This window comes from Manis pentadactyla, chromosome 4 (genome assembly GCF_030020395.1).
Source record: "Manis pentadactyla isolate mManPen7 chromosome 4, mManPen7.hap1, whole genome shotgun sequence".
NCBI classification, from domain to species: domain Eukaryota; kingdom Metazoa; phylum Chordata; class Mammalia; order Pholidota; family Manidae; genus Manis; species Manis pentadactyla.
This window is the reverse complement of record NC_080022.1, coordinates 183,896,378-183,922,495: the sequence shown is the minus strand read 5'-3', so window position 1 is coordinate 183,922,495 and position 26,118 is coordinate 183,896,378. Positions and strand designations below refer to the sequence as shown.

General features: G+C 49.2%; 1 protein-coding gene and 1 long non-coding RNA gene across 3 annotated transcripts; both read left to right on the top strand.

Moving 5' to 3' along the window:
• Window positions 1-966: 966 nt before the first annotated feature.
• LOC130683608 (uncharacterized) lies at window positions 967-5,935 on the top strand. The gene is made up of 3 exons (XR_008997440.1): window positions 967-2,017; window positions 4,771-4,861; window positions 5,030-5,935. It is a non-coding gene; the product is annotated as an uncharacterized LOC130683608 (long non-coding RNA).
• Window positions 5,936-8,077: 2,142 nt separating this feature from the next.
• On the top strand, window positions 8,078-25,782 carry LOC118919785 (CMRF35-like molecule 6). Of its 2 annotated transcripts, none has more exons than XM_057501682.1 (5): window positions 8,078-8,656; window positions 19,358-19,548; window positions 20,730-21,062; window positions 22,529-22,625; window positions 23,753-25,782. In XM_057501682.1, the coding sequence occupies exons 2-5, from the start codon at window positions 19,491-19,493 to the stop codon at window positions 23,862-23,864; spliced, it is 600 nt and encodes a 199-aa protein (XP_057357665.1). In that variant the 5' UTR covers window positions 8,078-8,656; window positions 19,358-19,490; the 3' UTR covers window positions 23,865-25,782. The 2 variants fall into 2 exon arrangements, with proteins under 2 accessions (XP_057357665.1, XP_057357666.1); XM_057501683.1 differs by lacking the exon at window positions 8,078-8,656 and adding an exon at window positions 18,201-18,314.
• Window positions 25,783-26,118: the final 336 nt, after the last annotated feature.

The window sequence follows — 26,118 nt, the reverse complement described above, 5'->3', positions numbered from 1 at the left end:
CCACGGCTCGTAGGATCAGCTCCTGCTCTGAGCCTCAGAGCCCCTCAGCCACGTGTCTCTAATGGAGGGGTGGGAGCACCGCCCCGAATGACCCTGCCCCCTGGGCCGCAACCGAATGGCCCGGCAATGGGCACCCACGAAAGCCAGGCCAATCTCAGGTCTTCTGAGGACGACTTTCCTTTTCGCCAAGACTCAGGAAGGGAGTGAGGCTTTCTGTGGGAGTGAAACCCACAGAGGGTCATCTCGGGAGATGTCGCTGGCCGTGTTTCCTTCCTCCTGGAGGAAGCCGTGTCCGAGGAGAGATACTAGGGCTCATGGAGGAGAAAGGAGGGAGAGGCCAGGGCACATTCCATCGCCTGGCCCCAGTGTCCCCAGGGCTGAACAACATCCTTGCCTTCCCCACAGACTGCCTTCTAATTATAGGTGATACCCTCGTATTCTTCCAAAACATGCCCCCTTTTGCCTAAATGTGTTGTAGGGAGGTTTCTGACACCTGCCACGAGTGAGGTAGGTTCTAAGCACACAGAGGTCCACCTAGGGAGTCAGGAGGATTGGATATGCGTCCAACGCTGGCACTCACTGGCCAGGCCCCACACCCTGAGCCTCAGTTTCCCCATTTATGTAATGGGAGCAGTAAAATCTACATGCCTGGCATGTACGGCCCTAAGGGGATTAACTGATCATATATTCAAGTACCACTCAAATCATAAAACACCTTAGAAGTGTGAAGTTTAAGAAGTGCATGATTTATTTGAAAACTTTTAGAAGCCATTTGTATTTTCAGTGTGACTCTCCATTTGGGGACATGAGCTTCCCAGCAGCTCGGTTGCAGCTGGCTGTGGACCGAGGGCAGGAAGGTGTGTGCTGACTGCCTTGCCCCCACAGGTGGAGTGTTCATGGCCAGTGGGGTCGGGCCTGGCAGCATCTGCAGGGAAGGGTCAGAAGCCAGGGAGATGGCAAGACACCCCAAGTCCCATAGCTACCTGCTTTGGGATTGTATTAAGGTGTCCACGAGGCAGTAGCCAGTCTAAGGGGCTAAGAGCAAGACCCACAGGAAACAGTGGAAAGATGGAACACCTCAATCCGGGATGGGTCAGGAGGGACCTGAGGACCATCTGTTGCTCTTAGCCTGCACACCCGCTGTTTCATTCTGGACTTGGGGTTGAGAAAGCAGAATTCTAGTCTCTACTTTACTTCTAACTTACTGGACAAGACAGGTCATTTTTCTTCTGAGTCTCAGTTTCCCCATTTCTTAAATTGGGAATGGAGTGGGACGAGAGGGGCAGTCACAGTCACACCTCATATCTGTAACACCTTCACAGTTCATGCACATTGTCACTTTTCCTCATAAAATCAAAAGACACATATTACTAATCCCATTTCATAGGTGGCTAGTAAAGGTCAGAGATGGCACTTGCCCTGAGGTCTCTTTCCATGCTAAGATCCTTCCAATAGTAAAGCCCTGTGGTTCTCCTACTACCGTTTAATCGAGTATTCCTGAGCCCCTACTGTGTGCAGGAGCAGGGGTACAAAGGGGCTTCAACATGGTGTAGAGTCATTTGTTTGCATGTCCCACCTGCCCCACTAGCTTGTCATCTCCTTGAGAGCAACCCAGGCCAGCCTTTTCACTGCGTCCCTCAAACCAGAACCGTGCCTTATCCTCTGGATAAACAACAAACAAAGATACAATAACAAGCCACATGCAACAAGTATGTGTTGAGAATCCAGCCTGGAGCCAGAACTTGGCTTGGGCTTTCGAGAAGGCTTCTTGGGCTCTTTTGTTTACTGTGAGAGCACTGTTTTTTTCCCCCCTTCTTAGCTCCAGAGACGCTTTCAGCCTCGTGAGGTGCAATCATCAATCAACATTTACTCTCCAGATACTGCCCAGTGCCAGACCCAACAGGATGCACTTTATCAACCTCTTAATTTAGTTTATGTTTCAGGCAGGAGTCATACGAGGAATCTATTAAATTCCTGCTACTGCTTCTTTTTGGAAAAACAACTTTCAATTAAAAACGTAAGTGTATTTTAGGCATCATTTTCTTGGAATCTTGGGGATGGAAGAATACTAAGAAATTCACTGGTCCAAGGAAAACGGTCATGATGAAAATGGGGACAATTTGTATAATAGGATCTCAATTTCAGAAAAATAATATACATCCAGAATATATAGGGATATATTGTTACCAGAACATTAGCAGTAAGGTAATGGGATTGTGATGATTTTTTTATTTCCTCAGTGTTGTAGATCTTGCAAAATTTCTATAGTGAATATGTTACATTTAAATGAGAAAACAATTAAAAAAAGAAGCTCAATAAAATCTCTTTCTTAGGCTGGGTTGGGACCATACAGGAATGCATTGTATTATTATTCTTTATCATTTGCTTATAAGGTTATACACTCTGCATAAAATATGTACTAGTCCAATTTTTTTCAGTTGCAGAACCTCTTGTGTAAATAAAATTTAATCTAGAAGCTCTCTTAATAGAAGGAATAAGGAGGCTAGCCTAACATATGATCTATCCTAGAGAATGTTCCATGTGCACTTGAGAAGAACATGTATTTTGCTGCTGTTAGGTGGAATGTTCTATATATATATCTGTTAGGTCCATTTGCTAATGTATGGTTCAAGTCCAGCGTTTCCTTGTTGATTTTCTGTATGGATGATCAATCCATTGCTGAAAGTGGGGTATTGAAGTCCTTCACTATTATTGTTCTGTTGTCTATTTCTCCATGTATATCTCTTAGGATTTGCTTAATATATTTAGGGGCTCTGATGTTCAGTACATATATATTTATTATTGCTATTATCTCCTTGATGAAATCACCCTTCATCATTACATAATAACCTTTTTGTCCCTTGTTGCCATTTTTAGCATAAAGTCTATTTTATCTGATGTAAGTATAGCCACCTGCTTTCTTTTGGTTTCCACTTGCATAGGATATCTTTTTTTCCATCCCTCTGCTTGGAGCTTATGTGTGTCCTTGAAGCTGAAATGAATCTCATAGGCAGCATGGTGTCGGGCCTTATTTTTTTTTTTTATCCATCCAGCCAGTCTGTGCTTTTTGGTTGGAGAATACAATTCATTTACATTTAGAGAAATTATTGATACATAAGAGCTCACTAATGCTGTCTTATTAATTGCGTTCTGGCTGTTTTGTAGTTTCATTGTTCCTGTTAACCTCTCTTTCTGCCTCTCTTTGTGAATTGGTGATTTCCCATGGTGAAAAGCTATAATTCACCTCTCTTTATCTTTTGTGAACCTACTATAGTTTTTTTTGCTTTGTGGTTACCATGAGGCTTCCATAAGGAACATTATAGATCACTGATTCTATCTTCTGTTTAGTCTATTCTGATGTTAATGCTCACTATTGCATTTTTCATTTCATTCATTGAATTCTTCAGCTCCAGGGTGCCTGTTTGGTGCCTTTTTATGATTTCTATCTCCTTGTTACATTTCTCGTTGTGTTTATGTTTTCATTGTTTTCCTGATTTCAGTTGATTGTCTTTCTGTGTGTTCTCTTTTGAGTCTTCAAAACAGCTATTTTGAATTGTTGATCAGGTAGATCCCAGAATCCTGTGTCTTTGAGTTTGGTTATGGGAGGGTTATTGTTTTCGTTTGGTGAAGTCATGTGTCCTTGATTCTTTGTGTTCCTTGGAATTTTGCATCACTGTTTGCACATTTGAAGTAGCAGTCACCTTCTCTAGTCTTTACCAGTTGGCTTCAGGTGGGAGATACTTTTCACTGGCGCTAGTTGTATCTGGGACTTTCTCCAACCTTGTACGGATACATCTGCTTGCAACCTCCTGCTCCCTCTTGTGGCAGGATCTTAAGCTTGCATGTCTTCTCTCCATCTTACAACCCACCAGGCTGGCAGTTGGAAACCTTCGTGATTCTCCAGAAGGAACACAGTAGGTCAAAGTTATGTTTCCTTTCCCATAGAGATTGGCCTGTTTTCTGAGCGCCCTCTTCCCTGGCTACTGGACAGAGCTTGCGCTTGCTGCCACACTTAGGAGTACGCACAAGAAGCCAGCTGCAAAGTGGGGTGGGGGAGGTGTGGGCTTAACACTTGGGGCATTTGGGGCTGCCCAGGTCCAAGTGGGGGGATGCTTGGTTGAGTTAGGAACAACATTGGACCGGGAGTCAAAAACCCCAGAATTCTGGTCTTAGCTCTGAATGTTCACTTCCTATGTGACTTTGGGCAAACCACTTCTGAGCCTTAGTTTTGTCATCTATCGTTGCTATGAGAGTTAAATGAGTTGATGAATAGAGAGTTCTTTGCAAAAAAGTTCTTTGCAAACTCCAATATGCTATGTTATCTAAAAGGGGCAATTGAGGGAAGCGAGGGGACCAGTGGAAGTGAGTGAGGTGGTAGGGACAGCATCTGAGGGCACGTACAGAGAAGGGGGCTCAGGTGGTGGGCAGGGATGAGCAAGAGGCACTTGTTTTTAGGCTGGGCTTGGTGGGTGGGTCTCAGTTCAGTGGGCGTCACCATGCTTAAGGGCAGAACTTGGCTTTAATGGTTGAGAGCTCAATTTTGTTTTTCATTTCAGCAAGTATTTGCTCACCTAAGTCCCTGGTCTTGTGCTAGAGAAAAGGGGTAAGATTTACTCTCCCAACCACAGGAGTTGATTGTTGATGTGATGGGAGTATCTTACCCCTTCTCCATCCCCCAAGAGACTGATTTATAAGCCAGGTTACTAATTTATTATTGATTTGCAATGGGCAGTACTCCCTGCATGATAATTGGTTATTTTCACTTACCAGGTAGAAAGGCCTGTTCAGGAGACCAAAAGATCGGTGAGAACAATGCTTGATGAAAACAGAAGTAGTCACAGGGAATGGGGCTCTGTTCAAGGTCAGCTGTGTCCAGCCGATCCAGTCTGCTGTAGTTGTTACGTGTGTGTCATGTTGGTCTTAGTACTAGGCTGCCACTTTGTGCTGGAGAGACACTGACATGTTACTCCCCACTATTTTTTCTGGATTCTTTCCTGGCTGTTAACCATGCTTGTCCTGCCACTTCCAGCCTCGTGGCTTAGAGACAGACAGCACCTGGTGATGAGACACACGTGGGTTCTGGAATGCAGTGGCCAGCGTTTGAATCCTGACCTTCTCGCTCATTAAAACTCACGCCGACACTTAACCTCCACTTCTTCCGTAACTGGAGCTGAGAGTATTCCCAGAGAAATTCCCACTAGCGCCCTTGGCCACAGACACACGTTGAGATGACTGTGAGGACCGCCCCCACTTGGACTGTGATGGCCACTAGCCAGAAATGCGCATTAATAAGGAAAGAACTAAAGAGCTGATAAAATATGGGATCTGGAAATGAAGGGAAAGTCCACATCATCAAGAAGAATGAGCTTCCCGGAAGGATTTTAGTTGACGTTTAGCTGAAAAAGCAGCTGAATGTGATGCTGATCAATTCAAAATGTATGTAAAATAAATATTCAAGGGAAGGTATTTCTATGGGTGAAAGGGATGGGAAGGGCTTCGAGGAGGAGAAGGTCAAAAGCAAAATAACAATAAAAGCCAAAGAGGTCTCACGGGTGGTGCTAGAAGTCCAAAGCTGAGGTGTGTGATCCATCTGGTTCTCTGCATCCCCTGTGTAAGAAAGTGAAATAGGGTCAGTGTCATAGAGCAGATGTGAGGACTGCGTGAGATAATGTGTGGAAAACCCCAGGACAGGCCTCACACAAATGCCCAGTGAACATTTACAGCTGCTCTATGTTTCCTAACGTTACGTATGCTTTGCTTAGCCACTTCCTGGCGATGTATCAGGAGGCAATTGAACCTCACAAATCAATGGTGAACAAATCAGGGCGTGGGACAGTGAGCTGTGGGCCTCATCTGTTGGGTATTGATTCCTTTTGACGTTACTTTTATGAAGTAGGAGTTCAAAGACCCAGACGTTACAGCGATGAGACAAGAGTCCCTCCACTTTACAGATGAGGACACGGAGGGCTGAGATTGTTTCTCAGCCGTTGTAGTGGCTGTGACGTGACCTCTCACTGTAGGCTTGTTTTTGGAGGTAGACTTAAAATTCATAGTTAAATTTATATTAATATTAATACCTTACTTATGTTACTACCATACCCGTGAAATCAAGATATAAAAGTGTTAAAAAGTTAGTGATGACACTAAAGATCTACTAGCTACGAAAGAGAGATAGGAAGAGGGTGGGTCTGTCGGGATGTGTGGCCAAATCTTTTTTCTGAAGCTTATGATTTTCCAAACAGAGGTAATCTCTTAAATGCCTATGTGTCCATTTCCTGTTCTTTTTCTTTAAACAGTGGTAAAATACACAAAACATAAAATGTGTCATTTTAACCATGCTGAAACATACGGTTCAGTGGCATTCAGTGTGTTCCCATTTTCATGCAACCATCCCTGCCCTTCTCACTATGGTTTTCAACAGCCTTTCTCTGCTGACTAACGATGCTGCAGCCCTTTTCACGTGCTCTCTAACTATTCATACAGCTTCCTTAGGGAGGTGTCCATTCAAATCTGTGGCCTATTTAAAAAAATTGAGTTGCCTGCCTTTTTTCTTTTTATCAGTGACTTCTGAGTTCTTCGTATATTTTAGATGCCTCTACCGTCCGTGACGAGACACGTGGATTGCATCTCTTCTTCCCCGGTCTGGCCTGCCTCTTCATTTTCTAAATGATGTCTCTTAATGAACAGAAAATTTTAATTTTAATGAGATGCCATCTGTAATTTATGGTGGTGCTTTTTGTGTCCTAAGAAAACAGCCGCCTATTTCAAGGTTGCAAAGAGGGGCTCTTAGGCTTTGTTTCTAAAATCCTTTTCAGATGAGCTCTTCTGTTTAGGACTCTGATCATTTAGAAATTAATTAGTGAATTAATTATAATTAATTCCTAGGTGTGCAATGAGTAGAGGTCATTTTTTCCCACATGGATACTGAGTTACTCCAGTCCTGTTTTTACCTTTCCCATGGGATTGTCATGGTGTCTTGATCAAAAATCAGCTGACCATGGGCAGGTGAGTCTTTTTCAGGAGTCTGCACACTTGTGTTGATCTGTTAGTCTAGCCCTGCCCCAAGGTTTAGGGGGACAACGGACACTAACTTGCAACCCTCCTAATCAATGACCACAGAAAGCCCAGAGCTACTTTTATGGCCAAGTGTCACCATTTGCCTAAACTCCTCAGTTTTCTGGGACACCCACCCCCTCCCTCCCCATGCACACATGAGCTCACACTGAAACTACTGTGGAATCTGGGAACTGAAACAACAGGCCAGATTTAGAAGGGATTATGCAATGTTGGGCAGTTCCTAAGAGTAACCGCATGTGCGGTTCCGTATGGATACTGAGTCCTTTGTGATTCTGAAATGGGAAGCTTGTGTTTTGTCCTCTTGCTGACTCGTGGACTGTGCATGTGAGCATAAGTGGGAATGTGTGGAAGTTCTTCATGCCTGACTGTGGGCATTCGTACGTGTTCTACGGGGTTGCCAGCTAGAAAAACGGGATCTGCAGGTCGAGTCTGCACACAGCCTGGAGTTACTCAGAACCACTGTTATTCTCGGTTAGCACTGTTAACCAGTTATCCACTGAAACCCTTCTCTGATGTTTCCCAGATTTCCCAAAGGAGACAAGTGCACTGGGACCTTGCTGATGGCACCTTGAATTCAGAGTAGCTACTCAGAGAAAGGTTGGGGAGGGGAATGTCTGTCCGTATATCTTCATGGGTCTCATTGGACCAATAAAGGTTGAGAGGAAACTGGTTAAAAGCACAAATTTGGGAACAGAGAGGTGAGTCTGAATCCTGACTCTGCAACTTGTTGGCCTTTTGATCTTAGAGAAATCACTTAACCTTGCTAAGACTCAGTTTCCTTGTCTGCAAAATGGGGATAATAATTATTCCTTTTTCATAGGGTTATTGTCAGAATGAAATGAGATAATAGGAACAGTGGAAATCTTTCAGTAAATATGGGTTATTATCATAATCATTAGTAAACATTTACCACGCACATTTATCTTCCAGAAGCCAGCAGCTGCAGCTGTCCCCTATGCCTCTGCCCTGCCATATACTTGGCAGTCGAGGCATGAATCTGGGCAGAAGTTGGCTCAAGGGCTTCCTCTTTCACTGTGGGTTGTTGGGAACTTGGACATGTTATACAACGTCCCTGAGCCTCAACTTCTCCATCAGAATGATGGCGATATAGCGTTTCCACTGGAGAGTTTCCGCCGCGTCTCTCACACAGCATGCTCACAACAAATGGTGGTTCTCTTTCTGTTCATAGGACACCTTCCCTCCCATTTTAGTGTGTGTGTGTGTGTGTGTGTGTGTGTGTGTGTGTGTGTGTTGGTGCAGGAGTACAGCATTTCTGGGTCTCAGTGAGGGCTGAAAGGATGCATTTGTTTTTCAGACAACCACCTGGTAAGAGGCCCTGGCCAGGAGAGGGGCCCAAAGAGTGGGTGCTGGCAGCACAGAGCCTCACGGGCTGGGCTGGGAGCCGTATGTGAAATCCTGGTGCTGGGGAGCTGCCTGGGATTCTGCTCCTACATCTTAAGACCAAAGGAGCTAAAGCAGAAGAGACCAGAGATGGGGTCTCCATCAGAGATGATCATGGTTGTCCCACCTTCCCTGCCACCAGGGACAGTCTGCAGGCAGAGGATGCCGACCCTCACTGGTGAGCCGTGGGGTATTTGAGGGGCCTGGGGACTGGGTGGAAATCGTGGTGGCTCCAGGCATGTGGCTCCACAGGTGTGTGAACGTGTGTGTGTTTAGATGTTTGCATGTGTGCCCATGTGTCTCTTTCTGAGAGTTCAGTGGTGGGATAAATGACTCTTGCTGTTGCTCTTTCCTGAAGGCTGAGCTCACAGGAGGGAGGTGATCAGGGATCAGAGATCGGCACTGGATGTCACGTCCCTTGAGGAGCTGAGGGTGTAGGCACCACATAGGTGCCGGATGCAACCCACGGGGTCAGTCTTACAGGGAATTAGCTGCCATGCTTCCTCAGTGAAGACTGAGGCCTTTACTGAGATCCACGAAAGCTGCCTCTCACACAGACCCATGACAGTGACACCCCGCCCCACTTCATTCTTGGCACTGGACTCCCATCACCATCCAGGCCTCTCAGTCCTTCTGGCAGTGCCCAGGGGCATCCTCGGGGTGGCTAGCACAAAGCCTGGGTCATGTCCTGCTCCCACCTGCTGTCCTGAAAGCTGCCTGAATGAAACACCGTGGCTGGCATGCTTCCTAACATCCGTGTCTGTGCCAAAAGTGTTGTTTCCAAATGAGCCCTGATCTGCTGGCCCCAACTGATGACCAGGGTGGCCATTCTCGATCCTTCTTCCCCTCTTGGAATCACTTTGTCACTAGGCCCTGAAGCAGTGTTGCTTGGCCCTCCACGTGTCACAGAGGACTGGTGAGGGTCAGCTGCTGCCTGTAGCCGCCCTCTCCTCACGCCAGTCCCCAGCTCAGGGGCAGGGAGGAGAGCTTTGCGAGATACCCTGGCTGCCTCACCGCTGCCCCCTCCCCGCCTCTTCTGCTCTGTTTTCTCTATGTATGTGGATCCCTGGGGTCTGCCTGGCGTCTGCCTGCTCCCTGGTTCACCAAGCATGACCGGGCGCATCTGAATCCCAGCTCCGGACAGTCTGAGCTGGGACACCTGATATGTTCGTAGGGAAGCATGGTCTGGTGACTAATGTCAGGATGACCTGACATTTCTGGAGGGCAACTAGTGTCTCAAACTAGTCCCATGGGGGTCACTATACCGTCTCACATGGTTTTTGGAACTTAATTATCAGCTGAATGCCGAGCCCTGCCTCTGGTTGCCAAGTAGGTAGACATTTATCCATCCATTCATCTATTCCCACGGCGCATGTTTGCTGAGCACCTGCGATGAGCCAGTCACTCTACAAAGTACTGGGAATGTGAAGATGAATCAGACATGGTGCCTGTTCCAGAGGGGCTCCTGGTGGTGTTGGAGACATAGCTTCACCGTTTGGTCTCTGGCTGAGTTCAGGTCATAGGCAGCAGGAGGTAGAAGGGCAGGAAGAAAGAGAGGTGTCTCCCTGCCGGGCCGGGAGTGTCTGTGTTTCTCCTAGAGCTTTAGCTCCCACGCAGCCCTGCCAGGCAGTCTCCCTGAAGGCCCCTGTTGGCCTCTGGGTATTAGCCACTCCCGCCTCCTGTAGGCATAGTGGTGGTAGGGGCTCCGTGCCGGCCCTGGGTGTCCCCTGTCCCTTGTGGGTTCACCTTAACTGTCCCTCTACCACTCGTTTCATTAAATTATCCTCAGTCATTCCATGTGAGTGTGCCCTCTGCCTGCTACCGGGATGCTGGCAGAGCCGCCATTCCTCATTCATCTTTGTATCCGCAGGGCCTGGTGCCTGGCAGATACTCATTAAACGATGATCTAATCAATAATAATACAGTGTGATAAAGGCTGTGTCAGCAGTTTTTATAGGACTTGCTTTGTGAATGTCCGATGTCCAGTCCTGACTCCAGAAAAATCTGCTCCGGTAGTGCGTTTGAAGACGCAGTGATAAATAAAAAGGTGATTTACCTGTTTTTGGAAGTTGTAGGGCTCTTTTTAGGAATCGGGTGCCCTGTGATGTTAGTTACTATGAGAGTCGAAGCCACAATGTTTCTGTCGTTGGTAGCCATCTTCTCCAGCTACTTTTCTTTCTGAACAGCTGTATTCCCCCAAATTCTGATGTGATGGGAAAATAAACAAACAGAAGCATAGGAAGGAGACACATAGGAGGAGAACTTGGCTGCCTGGGGCCACACCAGAGGCTGCTGTCCCTGGGACCTCCAGACCCATAATGGTGGCACTGCCCACCCCAGCTTTCCAGGTCTTTGCTGTAGAGTCCTCTCTCCCATTCCTGGCTATGCTTAATGCTGTCGGTATTGCGTCCCTTAGTAACTTGAAATAAAAGGAAGAGAAGGAAATGGAAAAATGAAAAAAATGAAAGCCATGAGGAAGTTATTCACAAGCAGGAAGGCAAGCGAGGTGGCAGCCATGGGGGTCGACAGTGGAGGATGCAGGGAGGGGGAGCTGCTCGCCGGCACCTTCTGCCCCCACGCAGGCCCTCCCAGCGCACCACCGTCTCCCCACCCCAGGGCCCCGACTCGGCCTGGTCTGTGCTGGGATGGAGCATTTTTTAAAATATCACGAATGGACTGATGTGAGCAGGTGGTTTCGGCCATAGCCACAAGAATCTTCTTGTTTCACATCCCCAGATACTTCATTTGCCAAATGCAAAGTCTGTGACCGTTTTGAAGAAGAAAACGCAGGTGATATTTGTTCTGGGGTCTGCCAAACGCTGGGCCGCTTCCCCTTTCTGGACCAGCACATGCTTGGCAGAGACTCAGGGCACCAAGAGGCAGCGGTGAGAGGGTCCCCTGTTAAATGTCAAATGCCCAACGCGATTTAGGTCATGGCTTCCAAACTGTTTTTGGTTAACCATGACTCACAGTAAGAATTTCAGTTTATATTGCAACCCTGCGCACACACAGAGGGAACAGAAATAAGTCTCACCATTTACCATTACTACCTGAGACGCACTGTATCCTGACATATCCTATTCATAAGAAAAACATCTGCTGGAGACCGACTCCGTCAATCTGAAGGCCCAGAGTCAGGTCGCAGCCCTCAGTTGGGACTGCGCTGGTCTTGCCGTCTTTGTGCTCCGTCCGAAGGTGCCAGGCTTCGGTGGTGATACACGTGCAGGCCCCCGAGCTGGTGAGGGGTGCGGCGGGGACTGCGCAGGGATTTGGGCTTTGAGCTTCACCCTGTCCCGCAGTTTCTGGCGGGGATCCGCACACTGGTTCCAGCCAGGGAAAGAGTGCCCTGACTTCCCTCCTTTCTCAAAGTAGTCACTTTCTCTGGTGCAGAGACACGTAACACTTTAACACAGCTTCCAGCCATGCTGAGATCCAGTTCTAATTTTGGTCTTCTTTTGCAAAGGGTTTCTCTCTGATCTAATTATGCAGAAAGTCATCTCCAGAAAGATCAGGCAAGAAGGCCGTCCTGAGCAGAGGGGCTTTAGGCCAGAGTTTGCAAGCTTGCACATGCTCTTCCTTCTCCCTCACGTGGACTTGCGTGTCTGCACAGGAACCTTCAGGCGACCGTGGCCTTCCCTGCGTGCGAGCAGTGGCTGAAATCCCAGGCTGCAGGAAGGAAACAGCCACTCAGTGTTGCCAGCAGCGGAGGCCTGGCTTGGGATTTTCCAAGTGTCACCTGCCACTCAGCCTGTCACTGGGCAGAAGTGCCGCATCTGCTGTTGGGTTGCTCACCTGCCCGCCGAGGTCTGTGGCGGCTTTGCTGGTCTGTGTGCTTCCTCCGGACACAGCGGGGTCGGGCAAGGGGTAGTTTCAGCGCCAGGCCCCGTGGGCGGACGGTGTGACCCTAGCATGCCGTGTACCTCCCAGCCCCGTGCGTGGACTCGGGCACGTGTGGGCTCGGGCCACCACGGCAAAGCGTGCAGACTGGGCGGCTTATAAACAACAGACATTTGTTCCTCATAGTTCTGGGGGCCGGAAGCCTGAGATCAGGGTGCAAGCATGTCGGGCCCTGCGGAGAGCCCTCTTTCTGGCACGACTTCTCATTGTGTTCTTACATGCGGGAAAGGAGTGAGCCAGCGCTCTGGCCTCTTACCATCCTCAGACCGAGGTACCCCCTAAAGGCCTGCCCACAGCACTGGCAAAGGTTTTCCATGTGGAAATGTTGGGGGCAGGGGACCCAGCATTCAGTTCATCGCAGGCTGTTACAAACAAAAGTATCACAGACTGGGTGGCTTAAACAATAGAATTTAATTTTCTCACAATTCCTGGGGCTGGAAATCTGAGCTCAAGGTGTCAGCAGGGTCGGCGCCTCCTGAGGCCTCGCTCATTGGCGTGTAGACGGCCGTCTTCTCCTCACATGGTCGTCCCTCCGTGCGCGTGTCTGTCCTGATCTCTTCTTATAATCTCTTCAGTTAGGGCCCACCCTTAATGACCTCATTTTAACTGAATCGCCTCTTTAAGGACCCCGCCTCCAAATACAGTCACAGCCTGAAGTCCTGGGGGTTAGGACTTCAACGTGGGAGCTTTGGGGGACACAGTTCAGCCCCTAACAAAATGTCCACGCACCTGCACACTTTGTCCCTAAGCACCTTCTCTCTCTGTGATTCCTTTCCCCATTCCCTGTCTTCTCTGGGGAGACGCTGGGGCACAGTTAGGGTGACCACATATCCTCTTTTTTATGCCGATTGATGTGTTATGATAATTAATCGTCTCTCTCTTCACCTTCAATAACTTGACTTTTAGACAACAAATAACAGTGGAAAGACTGGGCATCCTGAGACCTAGATTCCGCCCTGTTCCATGGGTCATCCAGCCCTGTGACCTTGGGCAAAAGCACTCAGTTGTCCAGTTTGGTCCCCGTATCTGTAAAACGGCAGAGTCAGCTTAAATGATCGCGTGGACGATCCCTTTTGCTTCTAAAAAAGCTTCTTGTTATACATGTTTAGTGAATGGCTACTTTGTGCTGTAACAGGAAAGACATAATTTTGGAATTTTTAAAATGGATTTCTTGGGATATAGAATTTCTTTATAAAGATGAAGTTTTATGTAAAAAATGCTGTAGCATATAAACTGATCTTAGATGATTAGAAAAGCACATCTTATGTATAAAAACTAATTTTTATGATCCTTTAAAATGAATACCTTTCCGAGAAATCCTGGGAAAGTGGGTGTTGCATAACTTCACACAGCCCAAGTCTGTGTGGGAACAGACATTTTTTCTAGTGGAAGGGCCTTATCATAGCAGCCAACGTTGCAAGTCAAAAAATGGCAGAGAATTTTTTTCCATTAATCTACCATTTGAAAAGGCTCGAAATTGCTCACTGATCCCTATTTTCAATCTCCTTTCATTTCGATGCGTCCTTTGTGTTACAAAGATACCGGCCCCTGACGGAGTCAGCTAGGTTAAGCCCCACCAAGACTAAATACCAAACCGAACTGTGGTTTCAGCTGCTCCCAGGAGTGGAATTTTGAATCAGCCAGTCTGGAATTTCCCAATCAGCATTAGGAGGTAATCTGACTGATCAGATTCCCCGCCTCCAATCAATATTGATCTTCCCGCTAAGGGAAGGTGACCTGGCCAGAAACAATTCTTTCTTTTCTTTTGCTAGTAACTTCCTTGCTCTACCCTCCTTTCAAAAAACCTTCCCTTTTGTTCAGCTCCTCAGGGCATCTCTCTGCTTGCTGGCTGGGCTGCTGGCTGGTTCATGAATCGCTGAGTAAAGCCAATCAGATCTTCAAGTTTACTCAGTGGAATTCTTGTTAACACCAGGTTAAGGCAGAAGAGCCTATCCCGTGGGCTCGGTGTTCTTTTCTCCGCCGTTTTCCAGGCTGTTCTCCTTTCTTCCCTCCCTTTCTTCCTTCAGTTCACGCTCATTAAGTCCTACTCTCCACAGATGCTGGGCCAGGTCCCGGGCATACAGGAGCGAATAGGCAGAACCCTGCTCAGTGCAGCGCAGGCTGCAGACAATTCCATCTGCAATTATCATACACCCAAGGTCATGCTGGAAATGCATGGGGATGATGAGAATACACAGAGGCCATCTGCCCCAGTCCTGTAGGGCACTCCCAGGGAGGCTTTCTGAGCCCTGAGGGGTGAGGGTGTGAGTGCGGGCTCTCCACTAGGCCTCCAAGATGATATTCTGGGCTGGGAGGGGTTGGAGGGTCTCCCAACTGCTCTCCAAGTGGCTTAGACTAACGCCACCCCTGGGGAGAGAATAGAGCTCCTCATTACTGCCGGGTGGGGTGGGGGTCCAGCTCCACATGTGGGCAGCACTGACACCACAGAGTGGGGGTACGCCACTATTGCCTGGGGGGCATGAAAGTCCTGGCTCCCTTCCTGGCCTTCTCTGATACCACCCTGGTGACTTGTGACAGCCTGGTGGGGTGGAAGTCTAGTCCTCCACTCTGCCTGTGTTGGCCTGGGTGGGTGGGACCCCCACTTTCTCTGGGATGGAGAAGTTATTGTCTTAAGCTTCCGTTTTGCTAGGCTGCCCCTTTCCTGGTTCTTTGGCAAGAAAGAGACGACTTTCTTCGGTGCCTGTTTACTTTTCCTGGCTGCTGACTTCTCCAGCCTGGGGTCTCTCCACGGCTGGGATACATGAAGCAAAAAGAAACCAGAGAACTCAGCAACTCACATGTCATTCCTCGGGCTCCAGGGCCCCTTGCCAGATTCCTTTCTCTCCACCTTTCGGTCTCCCTAAGTTTGTTTCACGTGGAAAATCCAGGGTTTAGTGGTACCTAGTGTGAGGGATATAGGAAATGACTATTTCCTCTTCCTGTAAGCGGCAGTTCATGTGTTTAAGGACCAGGCAAAGAAGTGACTTACTTTGTTTCTGATGACATTTTGCTTTAGGGCCTCCGTGTCCTGGTTCCTCTAGATGTGGGTGGAAGTGAGGCTTGCCACTTCTGGGCCTGACCGTAAGACACCCACGCCCTTCCCCACGTGCTCCATGGTAACAGTGGGGACCAGTGTTGAAGGTGTTGGCATCTTGAGCTGGAAGGAGTCCAGATCCTTCAGTCGCCACTTGGGAGATCTGTCTGACTTTCCTTAGTCTATGATGTGAGTGAAAAATAAACCTTTATTGTATTAAGCCACTGAGATTTTAGGGCTGTTTGTTATGGCAGGTAGCATTATTTATTCAGACGAGAACATTGCTTTAAATCTCTCTTCTTCATTTTGTTCCCTAAGTGATGGACATCAAGGTTTATCACTTAAACTAGTCTCTATGCAATATTTTTTTATGTCATCCCCTTGACCTTCTGCTGTACCTACCCCAAACCGTTCATTCGCCGTCACTCCAGCTGACCATTTTCCCGTCATGTCCTGGGGCAGCTGAGTGCTACAGGATAAAATTAGATACGGGTGCCAGTTAGCACTAAATTTGGAAATTTATTTTTTGCTGAGCCCCCAATACCCTTAGCGATCCTTAAACACACCCCCATCAGTTCTCTGTACCATTCTCTATAGCTGCTATTTCAAAATTTTACCATTATTTTCAATTCCCCATTTTAACTCCTTCCTGCTTTTTATAGTAGAAAAAATCCTTCTTAGAAGTGTAAACTTCCTCAACTTGCTGTCCTCACACTTAGAAGCTTTTCTCTATATTTCCTATATTCTATATTCACATCTTTCCTTTCTTTCTTCTAGTTTCACAGACAGATCACCTTTCTCTCTCTCTACGCATGAGTGTTCCAGGCCTCTCATGACAAAATCCTGCAAACTGGGTGGCTTAAACCACAGAACTGTATCGTCCCACCATTCCGGAGGACAGAAGCTCAGGGTCAAGGTGTCACAGGGCTGGTTCTTTCTGAAGGCTTCTGGTGGTTTGCTGGCGATCTTTGGCATTCTTGATCTTTGCCTTCATCATCACGTGTTCTCCTTGTGTGCATTGCTGAGCCTGGACCTTTCCCTGAAGTCTCTCTTCTCCCCAACACTTGCGCCTCCATCTGTGTCTTTAGTTTAATGAATGACAACAGCCTCCATCCAAGATGGAAGAATGTTGGCAATTGCTTTCAAAAGGTGCCCAGTGATCAAGTACTGATGACTCTACCACATCTCTCCCAACCTTGCCTTCCAGGCCATACCAGGGATAGGACGCAGCTTAGAAAACTGCAAGGCCCTCCCAACAGTCTTCCCACCTCCATTTCTTACCATCTTATCAGCCTTCCTCCATGGTCTCATCAGTGTTATTTCCAAGGAGCAACTTTATTATTATTTTTTTAATATTCAGGTTTTTTTCTTTTGGTGGTAAAATATACATCTAAAATTTGCCATCTTTACATTTGAAGATGTAAAGTTCAGTGGTCTTAAATATATTCACATTGTTGTGTGACCGTCCCCACCATCCGTCCCCGTAACTCTTTTCATAGGTAAAAGTAAAACTCTACACCTATTCAATATTATTTCTCCATTCTCCCCTCCCCCCCAGCCCCTAGGCACCACTGTTCTGCTTTCTGTCTGTATGATTTTGACTACTCTAAGCACGCCCTCTAAGTGGAATCATACAGTATTTATTCTTTCTTTCTTTCTTTCTTTTTATAAAGGTATTACTGATATATACTCTTACAAAGGTTTCACATGAAAACAACGTGGTTACTACATTCACCCATATTATTGTGTCTCCCCCATATCCCATTGCAGTCACTGCCATCAGTTAGTAAGATGCCACAGAGTCACAGAGGAAGTTGCCTTCTCACACAGTGTTTATTTTCTTGTGACCGGTTGATCTCACTTAGCATGATATCCCCAGGGCCCATCCACGTTACAACATATTGCAGGACTTACCTTCTTCTTAAGGGTGGATAATATTCCATCTGATGTGTAGACCATATTTTGCTTAGCTATTCACCCATCAATGGACACTTGGGTTTCTTTAGACTTTTAACTATCGTGACTAATGCTGCCATGAACATGGTGTACAAATATCTCTTTGAGGCCCTGCTTCAATTCTTTTGGGTATATACCCAGGAGTGGAATTGCTGAATCATACAGAATCAAATAAAAATAATGCTAGTTTTACTTCTTTGAGGAATCGTCACACTATTTTCCACAGTGACTGTACCATTTTACATTCCTGCCAACAGGGCGCAAGGATTCTCATCTCTCCCTATCTTCACTAGCACTTGCTGTTTTCTGTGTTTTGGGTAGTGGCCATCCTAATGGGTGTGAAGTGGTATTTTGTGGTGGTTTTGATTTGTATTTCCCTAGTGATGTTGGACATCTTTTCATGGGCTTATTCGCCATTTGAGTACCTTTGGAGAAGTGTCTATTCATGTCATCTGCTCATTTCTTTGAATCAGGTTGTTTGTTTTTTGTTGTTGAGTTTTAGGAGTTCTTTATATGTTCTGGATATTAATCCCTTATCATATAACATATATAATAAATATATATGATTTGCAAATATTCTGTTTCTTATGTCTCTCTTGTTGCTGAAGCATGGCCAGGGCCCTCGGCGCTTCCTGAGTCTCCCTGTTGAGCAATCGTAGCTGAACCTAGGCGTGGGTTTGAGGTTGATGGTCAGCGGCCAGGGCTGGGCCTGCCGCACCCCACCCTCCGCTGATGTCCCTGGATTCGGTGACTCAGGGGTGGGGTCTGGCATTTGGGCCTGCAGCTGTGGGTCCTGGGCTGTGCGATGCATGGCAGGCATGCACTTGAGATGCATGAAGACAGAATCACCTGCTTAAACCTGAGCGAGAAAGAGAAGTGGGAAGAAGGGAGCAGGAGAAAGTGAGGGAGAAAGACGGCAAGACCGTGCAGCCCGGGTTCTTCTGTCGTTGTGAGTATTATGATCACTTTGCTCTCGAAGGGGAGGGCCCCTGCCACTCTCACTTGCCGTCCCACTGAGCTGGGAGTTTTCCTGAGCCCCAGGGGGTGGGTGGTTGAGGTGGCAGCGATGTGGACTGTCATCAGCTCCAGTGCTCAGATCTACCTTACATTGACTAGCGGGGGGCCTTGCAGTGAAGCCCTTCAGCCAGAGGTGAGGGTGACCTTGGGGAGACCAGAGAGGCCGACTCGGGGAGGTGGTCATGTCTTCACAAACGAAACATGAGCTCTGTGTCATTGAGGAACCTGTGAGAAAAGGACACTGGGTCCGAGCCATGGGATCCCGGGCCCAGCTGGCTGTGCATCTGACCTCAGGCTGGTTTTGTATGAGTCACTTAAGTTTTGGGCTCTGGTTTCTTCAACCCCAACCCGAGGTGACTGGACAGGGCCCGGAGACTATGACGAATGACCATTACTGGGGGATAAAATCAACTTGGGTGTTGCAACCAGCATTTTAAAAAAAAAACAAAAAGAATAGAATGGAAAACATTCCAGTGCATAGTATGTAATAAGGTAAGTATCATTTTATGAGACTTTTGCTTCAGATATAAATATGGGTGGTAATTTGGAGCTGAAATGTAAACCTATTTCTTTCTTTTAAAAAAAATTTTTAAGGTATGATTGATATACACTCTTATGAAGGTTTCACATGAAAAAACAATGTGGTTACTACAGTCACCCACATCATCAAGTCCCCACCCATACCCCAGTGCAGTCACTGTCCATCAGTGTAACAAGATATCACAGATCCACTATGTGCCTTCTCTGTGCTACACTGTTCTCCCCGTGCTCCCCCACACCATGTAAACCTATTTCTTACTGTGGATTTCAGTCAAAAACACTTGTAAAAATCCTGGAGTCGATGAAGTTCCTCTGCAGCAACCACATTGAATATTTCTAGGTTGGTTATCAAACATCTCAAGACCATGCACTTCTTTTCTACCACTTTTCCCTCCTCACCTATAGACACACATACACTTTTGCAATTTTTTCCAGGGATCTTCCTTTATTTATTTAGTTTGAGAACTAAAGTTTTTGAAAAATCAAGAAGCCATGTAATAGCACGAGCGAGACGGAGGGAGGAACAAAAAAGGAGAAGCGAGAACTTGCCGGTACCTGCAGGCGAGGAATGATCCGTCAAGGCCGGATGGCTGTTTGCAGGGTCTTCCTGCTCCTCTGCCTCCCAGGTGAGTGGGGCTTTGGCCTTGAGCATGTCTACTCTGTAGAGCTGATAGGGAGAAAGAGAATCTGTAGGCAGAGACCAATATAAGAGGCACAGAAGTCTGGGAAAATCTTCCTGGAAGATTCCAAGTACTCTTCAGTGTAGTTTATTTTCCCACATGTCCTCCCTTGTGAATAGAAAGGGCAAAAATTACCCCCAGGATAACCGCCATTCCCCTTTGCCTGACTTGAAGCATAAACCGTGCGGGCAAACGGGGTCTCTCGTGCAGAACTGTGCGCTGTCCTTGCCAGGGTGAGAAAGGGGTTGATTTTAGGCTGGTTATGGTCCGCACGTCTGCCTGGGCCTTTGCCCAGCTGCCTCTTGCTCCCTTTCTCATGTCTCTGCCCTCACCTAGCTCCCCGCGTTGGAGGGAAGCCCCGCCAGGCCTTCCTCCCGGTTACCCGCTGGAGGGGCCTCGCTCCGCAGGGTATTCCAGCTTTAGTCCTGTGACCTGAGAGCAGCAGATTCTCCCTTTCTCCCTTCTCCTTCAATACTCAGATTCCAAATCCCACCATCCTAATGCTGTGTCAACCTGGGGATTAATGCGGCCCTGGCCTGGCCGGGATAGATAAAGCCCTCTGGGGGCTGCTTTGAGGATTAAACCTATTAACACCTGTTAAGAGCATAGAACAGCTCCCATCCTTTCCAAGCCCTGGATCACTGTGAGCTGTTATAACGAGGATGGTGCTGGATCTTTGCTCCATTACCTCCCACCTCCCCCACGCCTGCCTTGCCCCACTTAATGGAGAGGGTCAAGTCGGGCCTATAGAAGAGTGAAAACCACCCAAGAGAGGTCAAAATGGCTTGGGGAAAGAGGTGAGTGTGGAGAAAGGGTTGGAGAGGAGAAGAGTATGTGTACTTCATGTGGGAGGTGGTTAATTGCCATAGAGGGAGGATTTTTCTGGTCTCCCAGAGAAGCAACAGAAAAATCATCAGGTCCAAGGAGACTGCAGCTGCCTGGGTAGGTGTGTGTTTGTACAACAAGGCATGTTTCCTGCAGAGGTGTGAGCCTGTGAGGACATGGAGGGACCCCACGGGGAGGGGGGATGGCATATCTGTTCATTCAGGGTCACTGCGAGGAGCAGTGATGGGGGGCTGGAGCCCCAGGACACGCTGGCTGAAGATGTGTGGATTTGTGTCTTTCAGGCCATTTTGCTGTAAGCATCCCCAGAATCTTAAATGTCACAGTGGGAGGGACTCTGGGGATGAAGTGCCTGTACAGTGTGGGAGAGGAGGGCCACAGAAAGTTCTGGTGCCGAGGGCCCAACTGGAAAGACTGTGTCCGAGTCATTGAAACAACACAGAGAGCCGGACAGGAGGTGAGGCACGGCCGCGTGACCCTCCAAGACAGCCCCAGAGAGCACTTCTTCCTCGTGATCATGGAGGACCTGGAGGAGGGAGACGCAGACACGTACTGGTGTGGGGTGGACAGGGGCAGAGGAGTCCCCCAGGCCCCAGCGGCAGTGACTGTTTTTCCAGGTAATAGTTCCCCACCCCCTCTGCCTGGCACGGGCTGAGGTCAGGGGTACCTGGTGCCTCTTGTTCAAGGGTGGATGGAGGGTCCAGCCCTGGCTCCAGGACGGCGGTTCAAGGGGGACAAGGAATGCACCCATGTGTGTGCACATGCATGTGTAAGAGCATCATCTGTGCCTGCATGTAAACATGCCAGGTGGGATGTGTTGGGTCATAGCTTGGGCCCTGCAGTCAGAAAGCTGTGTTCAAGTCTCAGCTCTGCCACTTGCTGGCTGTGTGAGCTGGACGAGTTCCTTAACCAGCAGGTGCCTCAGTTTCCCCAGCAGTAAAATGGGATTAAGAATAGTATTGCCTCTAGAGTGACTATGAGTATTAATGAGTTGACAGGTGTAAAGCGCTGATCCCAGTAGCTGGTAGTTAGGACTTGCAGTAGCCATTGGTACTGCCATCCAGGCCAAATAAAGCTGTAATTCTCAAATCTCTAGATTTCAGGGGGGAAAGTTGCTCTGTATCTGGGTTCTGGGTTTCTCCCTCAGTCATCAAAAACATTTATTGCCTGTCTATTACGGACTGGGTACGGCGTGGGAGGTGGGGTGGGAGTGCGGACAGTAGGCAGACACAGTCTCTGCCCTCCTGAGCCCAGCGGCTTGGGGGTGGATGGCAGATGTGGACTCTGTGGTGGGGGGTGAAGAGAGAAAGGGACAGAGCGCAGGGTAGCTTGGGACGTCTGGTGGAGGGCCTGTTGTAGATCTGAGGCTCCTCACATCTGCACAGATGGTAACGGGGGCAACGCAAGAGGAATGGGGCAGGGCTGGGGGTGGGGGAATTAAATCATGTTTAGGGGCTACTCTAGGTACAGGAGGCCCTCTGAGCAGGTGGCATTTAAGCTGTGTCACCTGCCCCCTGCCCCCCAGCCCTGCCTTCCTGGCCCTCCTTAGCCTAACGGGGGCACATCTGTGTAGTTACACTTCCCTCACTCAGCAGGGGACACATGTAAATTCACGCCAGCATTTCCCCTGTGGTTATTTTGTGCCGTGTGCCTGGTCTGGGGGCAGGGTGTGCAGAGAGAGAGGGAGGATCTGGGTCCTGCACTCTGGGGCACACTGGACTTCTGAAGCCCCCCACCGCTGTGGGAACATGATGGAGCCCCCCTGAAGGTCTCGGGGGCTTCCCGGAGGGCTGGTGGAGGCCCTGAGTGATCCCATCTTCCCAGCGCCGCCCGCTAGCGACTCATCACTCTATGCCTGGTCTACCCTGGTGTGAGACAGGGCTGGGGGCCCCCGCAGGGAGTGGTACTGCGCTCCTCCTACCCGCCCTTGGCACCTCCCCACCCCAAGGACCATCTCCTCTCTGCGTGGCCCCTCCCTCCCCAGGCTCCCGTGAGGAAGGTGAGACATGCAGTTTCATGGGGACTATAGACTCTGGGCCCTTGGGAGGTTGGAGCAGAGAGTGACTTGTGACCTGCTCTGTAGGCTCAGTGACGGTAGCAGTGAGGCCCACTGAGGCGCCGGCCAGCCCAGGAGCCCTGGCTCTGACCAGCCGTGTGTCCAGCCCTGGCCTTCCTGCCTGGTAAGAAAAGCTGAGTCCCTGTAGGGGGTTCCCGCTGTCCTGGCTTTGACAGTCCCCTTCGGGGATGCTGAGGCTGGGACTCTGGCCCTGGTGTGACACCTTGGTACCCGCTGCGGCTCCCAGCTAGCGCCCAGAGCTCCCTGTGCCTGGCCTCTGCCTCAGCCCCCGCTCTGTCTCCTTCCCAGTCTCTAAGTGTGAGGGGCTTAGTGTCCAGTGTCAGCTTCCCATCACAGCCCCACTTTTTACTAGCAGGATGATGACACTGGGTAAGCTACTGCTCTGTGCCTCAGTTTCCTCATCTGTAAGATGAAGATGATGCTAGATAATTAGGCTGTTTTATGTCATGATTTAGTGGCATGATGTAATCGTTTATGGCATTCACGGGTCTATGGGTCAGGGATTTGGACAGGGTGCAGTAGGGGAAATTGCCTCCTCTCCAGTCTGTCTGGAACCTCAGCTGGAAGATTTATGTGCTGGGGGCTGGACCACCTAAAATTCCTCTCACTTACATGCTGATGTTCACTCCCTGGTGTTAGGCTCTGGGTTGGAATTCCACACGTGGCGTCTGCCTGTGGTCTGGGCTTCCTCACACTACAGCAGTGGGGTCACGGGCAAGTGTTCCGAGGGAGTGAGCCAGGTGTGACCTCAGAGGTCACACAGTGTCACTCCATCATAGTCCATCACTGAGGTGGTCACGAGCCTACTCAGGTTCAAGGGGATGGGAAATAAACTCCACCTCTTGATAGGGGGGTGGTAAGCTTCCAGAAGAGCACATGGGACTGGAAATACCGCTGTGGCCTTATTGGGAAAACACACCCTGCCACGTAATAGTAACAGCACCACCTCACAGGGTCATTGTGAGGAGCATGTGAGATGAACCTGGGAAAGTGGGAAGCGCAGGGCCCCCAAGTGGTGCACCCAGTCTCATCAGTCCTGAGCCACTCTCTCCTGCTTTCCCTTCTGTCTCTCTGTCCCTCTCAGGCCTGACTCTGGGGGACAGTGTGAGGCCCGCTGATGGCCATGACTCCTGTCTGGGGTTTGGGGCCCACAGGTGGGAGATGAGGTGGGGCCTGGCCTCTCGGGTGACTGCAGCAATTGCTTTCTCACTGACCGGTCTCCTCCACCAGGCCCTTCCTGCTCTTTGCCAGTTTCCTATTCCTGGCTCTGCTGAAGGTCATCCTCTTCCTGAGCTTCAGCTATGCAGCCATCTGGTTGGCCTGGCTTCAGCATCACCTGTGAGGGCGGCAGCACAGCCAACCCAGCAAACCGGCGGCTCCCACCCCAGTGGCTTCCTGTCCTGTGACGCAGCTCCTGACCACCTCCCCTGCAAACTCAGTGGACCTGGAAACAAGTCGGCCCCACCAGACTTGCGCGCCTGGGTGCCGAGTCACCTGTGCCGGATCCCTTGCTGGGATGGCCCAGCAGACACCAGGGCACAGGCAAGGATGTGGGCCCTGCACTCAGATGGATGTGGGTTCAAACCCTGGTGCTGCCACTTACCATGGGACCCAGGAGCGGTGATCTGATGGGCCTTATCATCTGTTTCTTGGATTTGTATACAATTGAGATAATATATAGAGGACACTGGCCACACAGGAGGGGCTCCCACACAGAGCTGCTCCACACTGTAGTTTCTGGTTTGGGTCCAGGAAAGAGAGAGGAGGGTGGGCAGGAAAGGAATCTGGGAGGAGACATCCAGTCACCCTGGGACTCCTGCTTGACTCCGGGCGCAATGGGGGCAGTGGTGTTAGCCCCCAGGCATCACGCCTGTGTCTGTATGAATGTGCAGTGCCCACCATACATTCAGTAATGAACAAAGGGAATGGTGAATGGAGGCCTCGCCTCACAGGGCTGCTGAGAGCTCTGCCCTTACATGCAGTAAGTGGGAAGGTTTCCCTGTGGCAAGTTCCAGAGCTGGGCTCAGCTCCCTCCTGGAGGGGCGGTGGCCAGGCATCAAGGAGTCCTGACCCAGCTCCAGCCGGAAACCCACTGCTCTCTCTTTGTCCCTTTGTCCTCCATACCTAGTGGCCTCTGTCCCCTGGGAAGACTTCCTTTCTCCCTCCTGGTTAAGCCTGATGCCCTGGGTATAGAGGTCGTATTTCACCCGCTGCTCTTCTTGACCACCCCCTTCCCACTGGGTTTGTATGACCTCCCAAAGAATCACACGTGACTTCAAGTTGGTAGAAATATTGAACAGGTGAGATTCAAGGTGGAGCCTTTGAGCATCCACTGCAGACCACTTAGCAGGTGACATGGCCTCTTTCCTCCAGGACAAGGGAAAGTGGCAGGCACCCTGACGCTGCCCATCTGGATGGATAGAACAACAGGCTGTTTGTTGATTAGTGGGTCACTTCTAGTTGAAGAAAGACATCCTCATACCTTTGGATGAATTCATTAGCAAGACAATAAACTTCACAATTCCTAGCTCCCAAAGTAAATGGCTTTCTTTTCCTTGGCCTGCTGAGGAGCTTACAAAGGGGACCAGGCATAGCTGGGGTGAAGTGAGGGTGGGCTCGACCTAGTGATTCACTTCTAGTGAACAGAATATGGCAAAGTAACGGGATTCCACTTCTGCCATTTGGTTATGCAAAGACTCTGGCTTCTAAGCCTTGCTGGCTTTCGCTTGTTTGCTGTGCTGGAAGCCAGGGCTGTGGAACCTATGCGTGACGACCGAGGACAGTGTGGGATCCCGAGGGAATGGGCCTCCCAGGGCTGAGGCTGGGCCTGTGGGGGCTGGGTGGCCTCAGCCAGCGACAGGGCAAGGTGTCATCAAGCTGCCCTGTGGCTGTGGTTTTAGGTCATTGTCCTTCTCAGCACGCTCTTCTCCTATCCTGATAACTTTGCAGCTTAAAATGCTTTCCGACTCTCCTGCTTTGCTTTCCAGCTCCTCACTCTGTTTTGCTGGCCCCTCCTCTCCGTCTATAAATGGGGCCAAGTCTAGCAGCTCAGCTCATGGCTCTGTCCACTTATCCCTTGGGTACCTCAACCAGTCTCATGGTTTTAAATGTCAGTAACTACCTCCGACTTCCAAATTCATGTCTTTCACCTGGATCACAGGTTGTATGTTCAGTTCCCCAGTAGATGGTCCACTTGGATGTCTGATGGGCTCCGGGAGCTCGACTACAGCCAATGTGGAGTGCTGGATTCCATCCTCATCCCCAAAAGTGGCACCAGTTTTGTGGACTGAGTTGTGTCCCCTAAAAACTCATATGTTGGAGTGTTGGACCTTAGAATGAGACTGTACTTGGAGACAGGGGCTTTAAATAGGTGACTAAGTTGAGTCTATAAGGGTGGATCCTAATTCAATATGATTGGCGTCCTTATGGGAAGAGATTAGGACACAGACATGCACAGAGGGACGACCATGTGAGGACGCAGGGTGAAGGCAGCCACCTGTGCGTCGAGGAGAGTGGCCTCAGGAGGAGCCGGCCCTGCCGACACCCTGGCCTTGGCTTCCAGCCTCCAGGGCCGGGAGAAATCAGCTTCTGCCGTT

Coding starts and splice junctions, on each gene's coding strand:
- LOC118919785 (XM_057501682.1), top strand. CDS start 19,491: ATGATCCGTCAAGGCCGGATGGCTGTTTGCAGGGTCTTCCTGCTCCTC. Junction 21,063..22,528: donor GGCAGTGACTGTTTTTCCAG/GTAATAGTTCCC, acceptor CCTGCTCTGTAG/GCTCAGTGACGGTAGCAGTG. Junction 22,626..23,752: donor AGCCCTGGCCTTCCTGCCTG/GTAAGAAAAGCT, acceptor CTCCTCCACCAG/GCCCTTCCTGCTCTTTGCCA.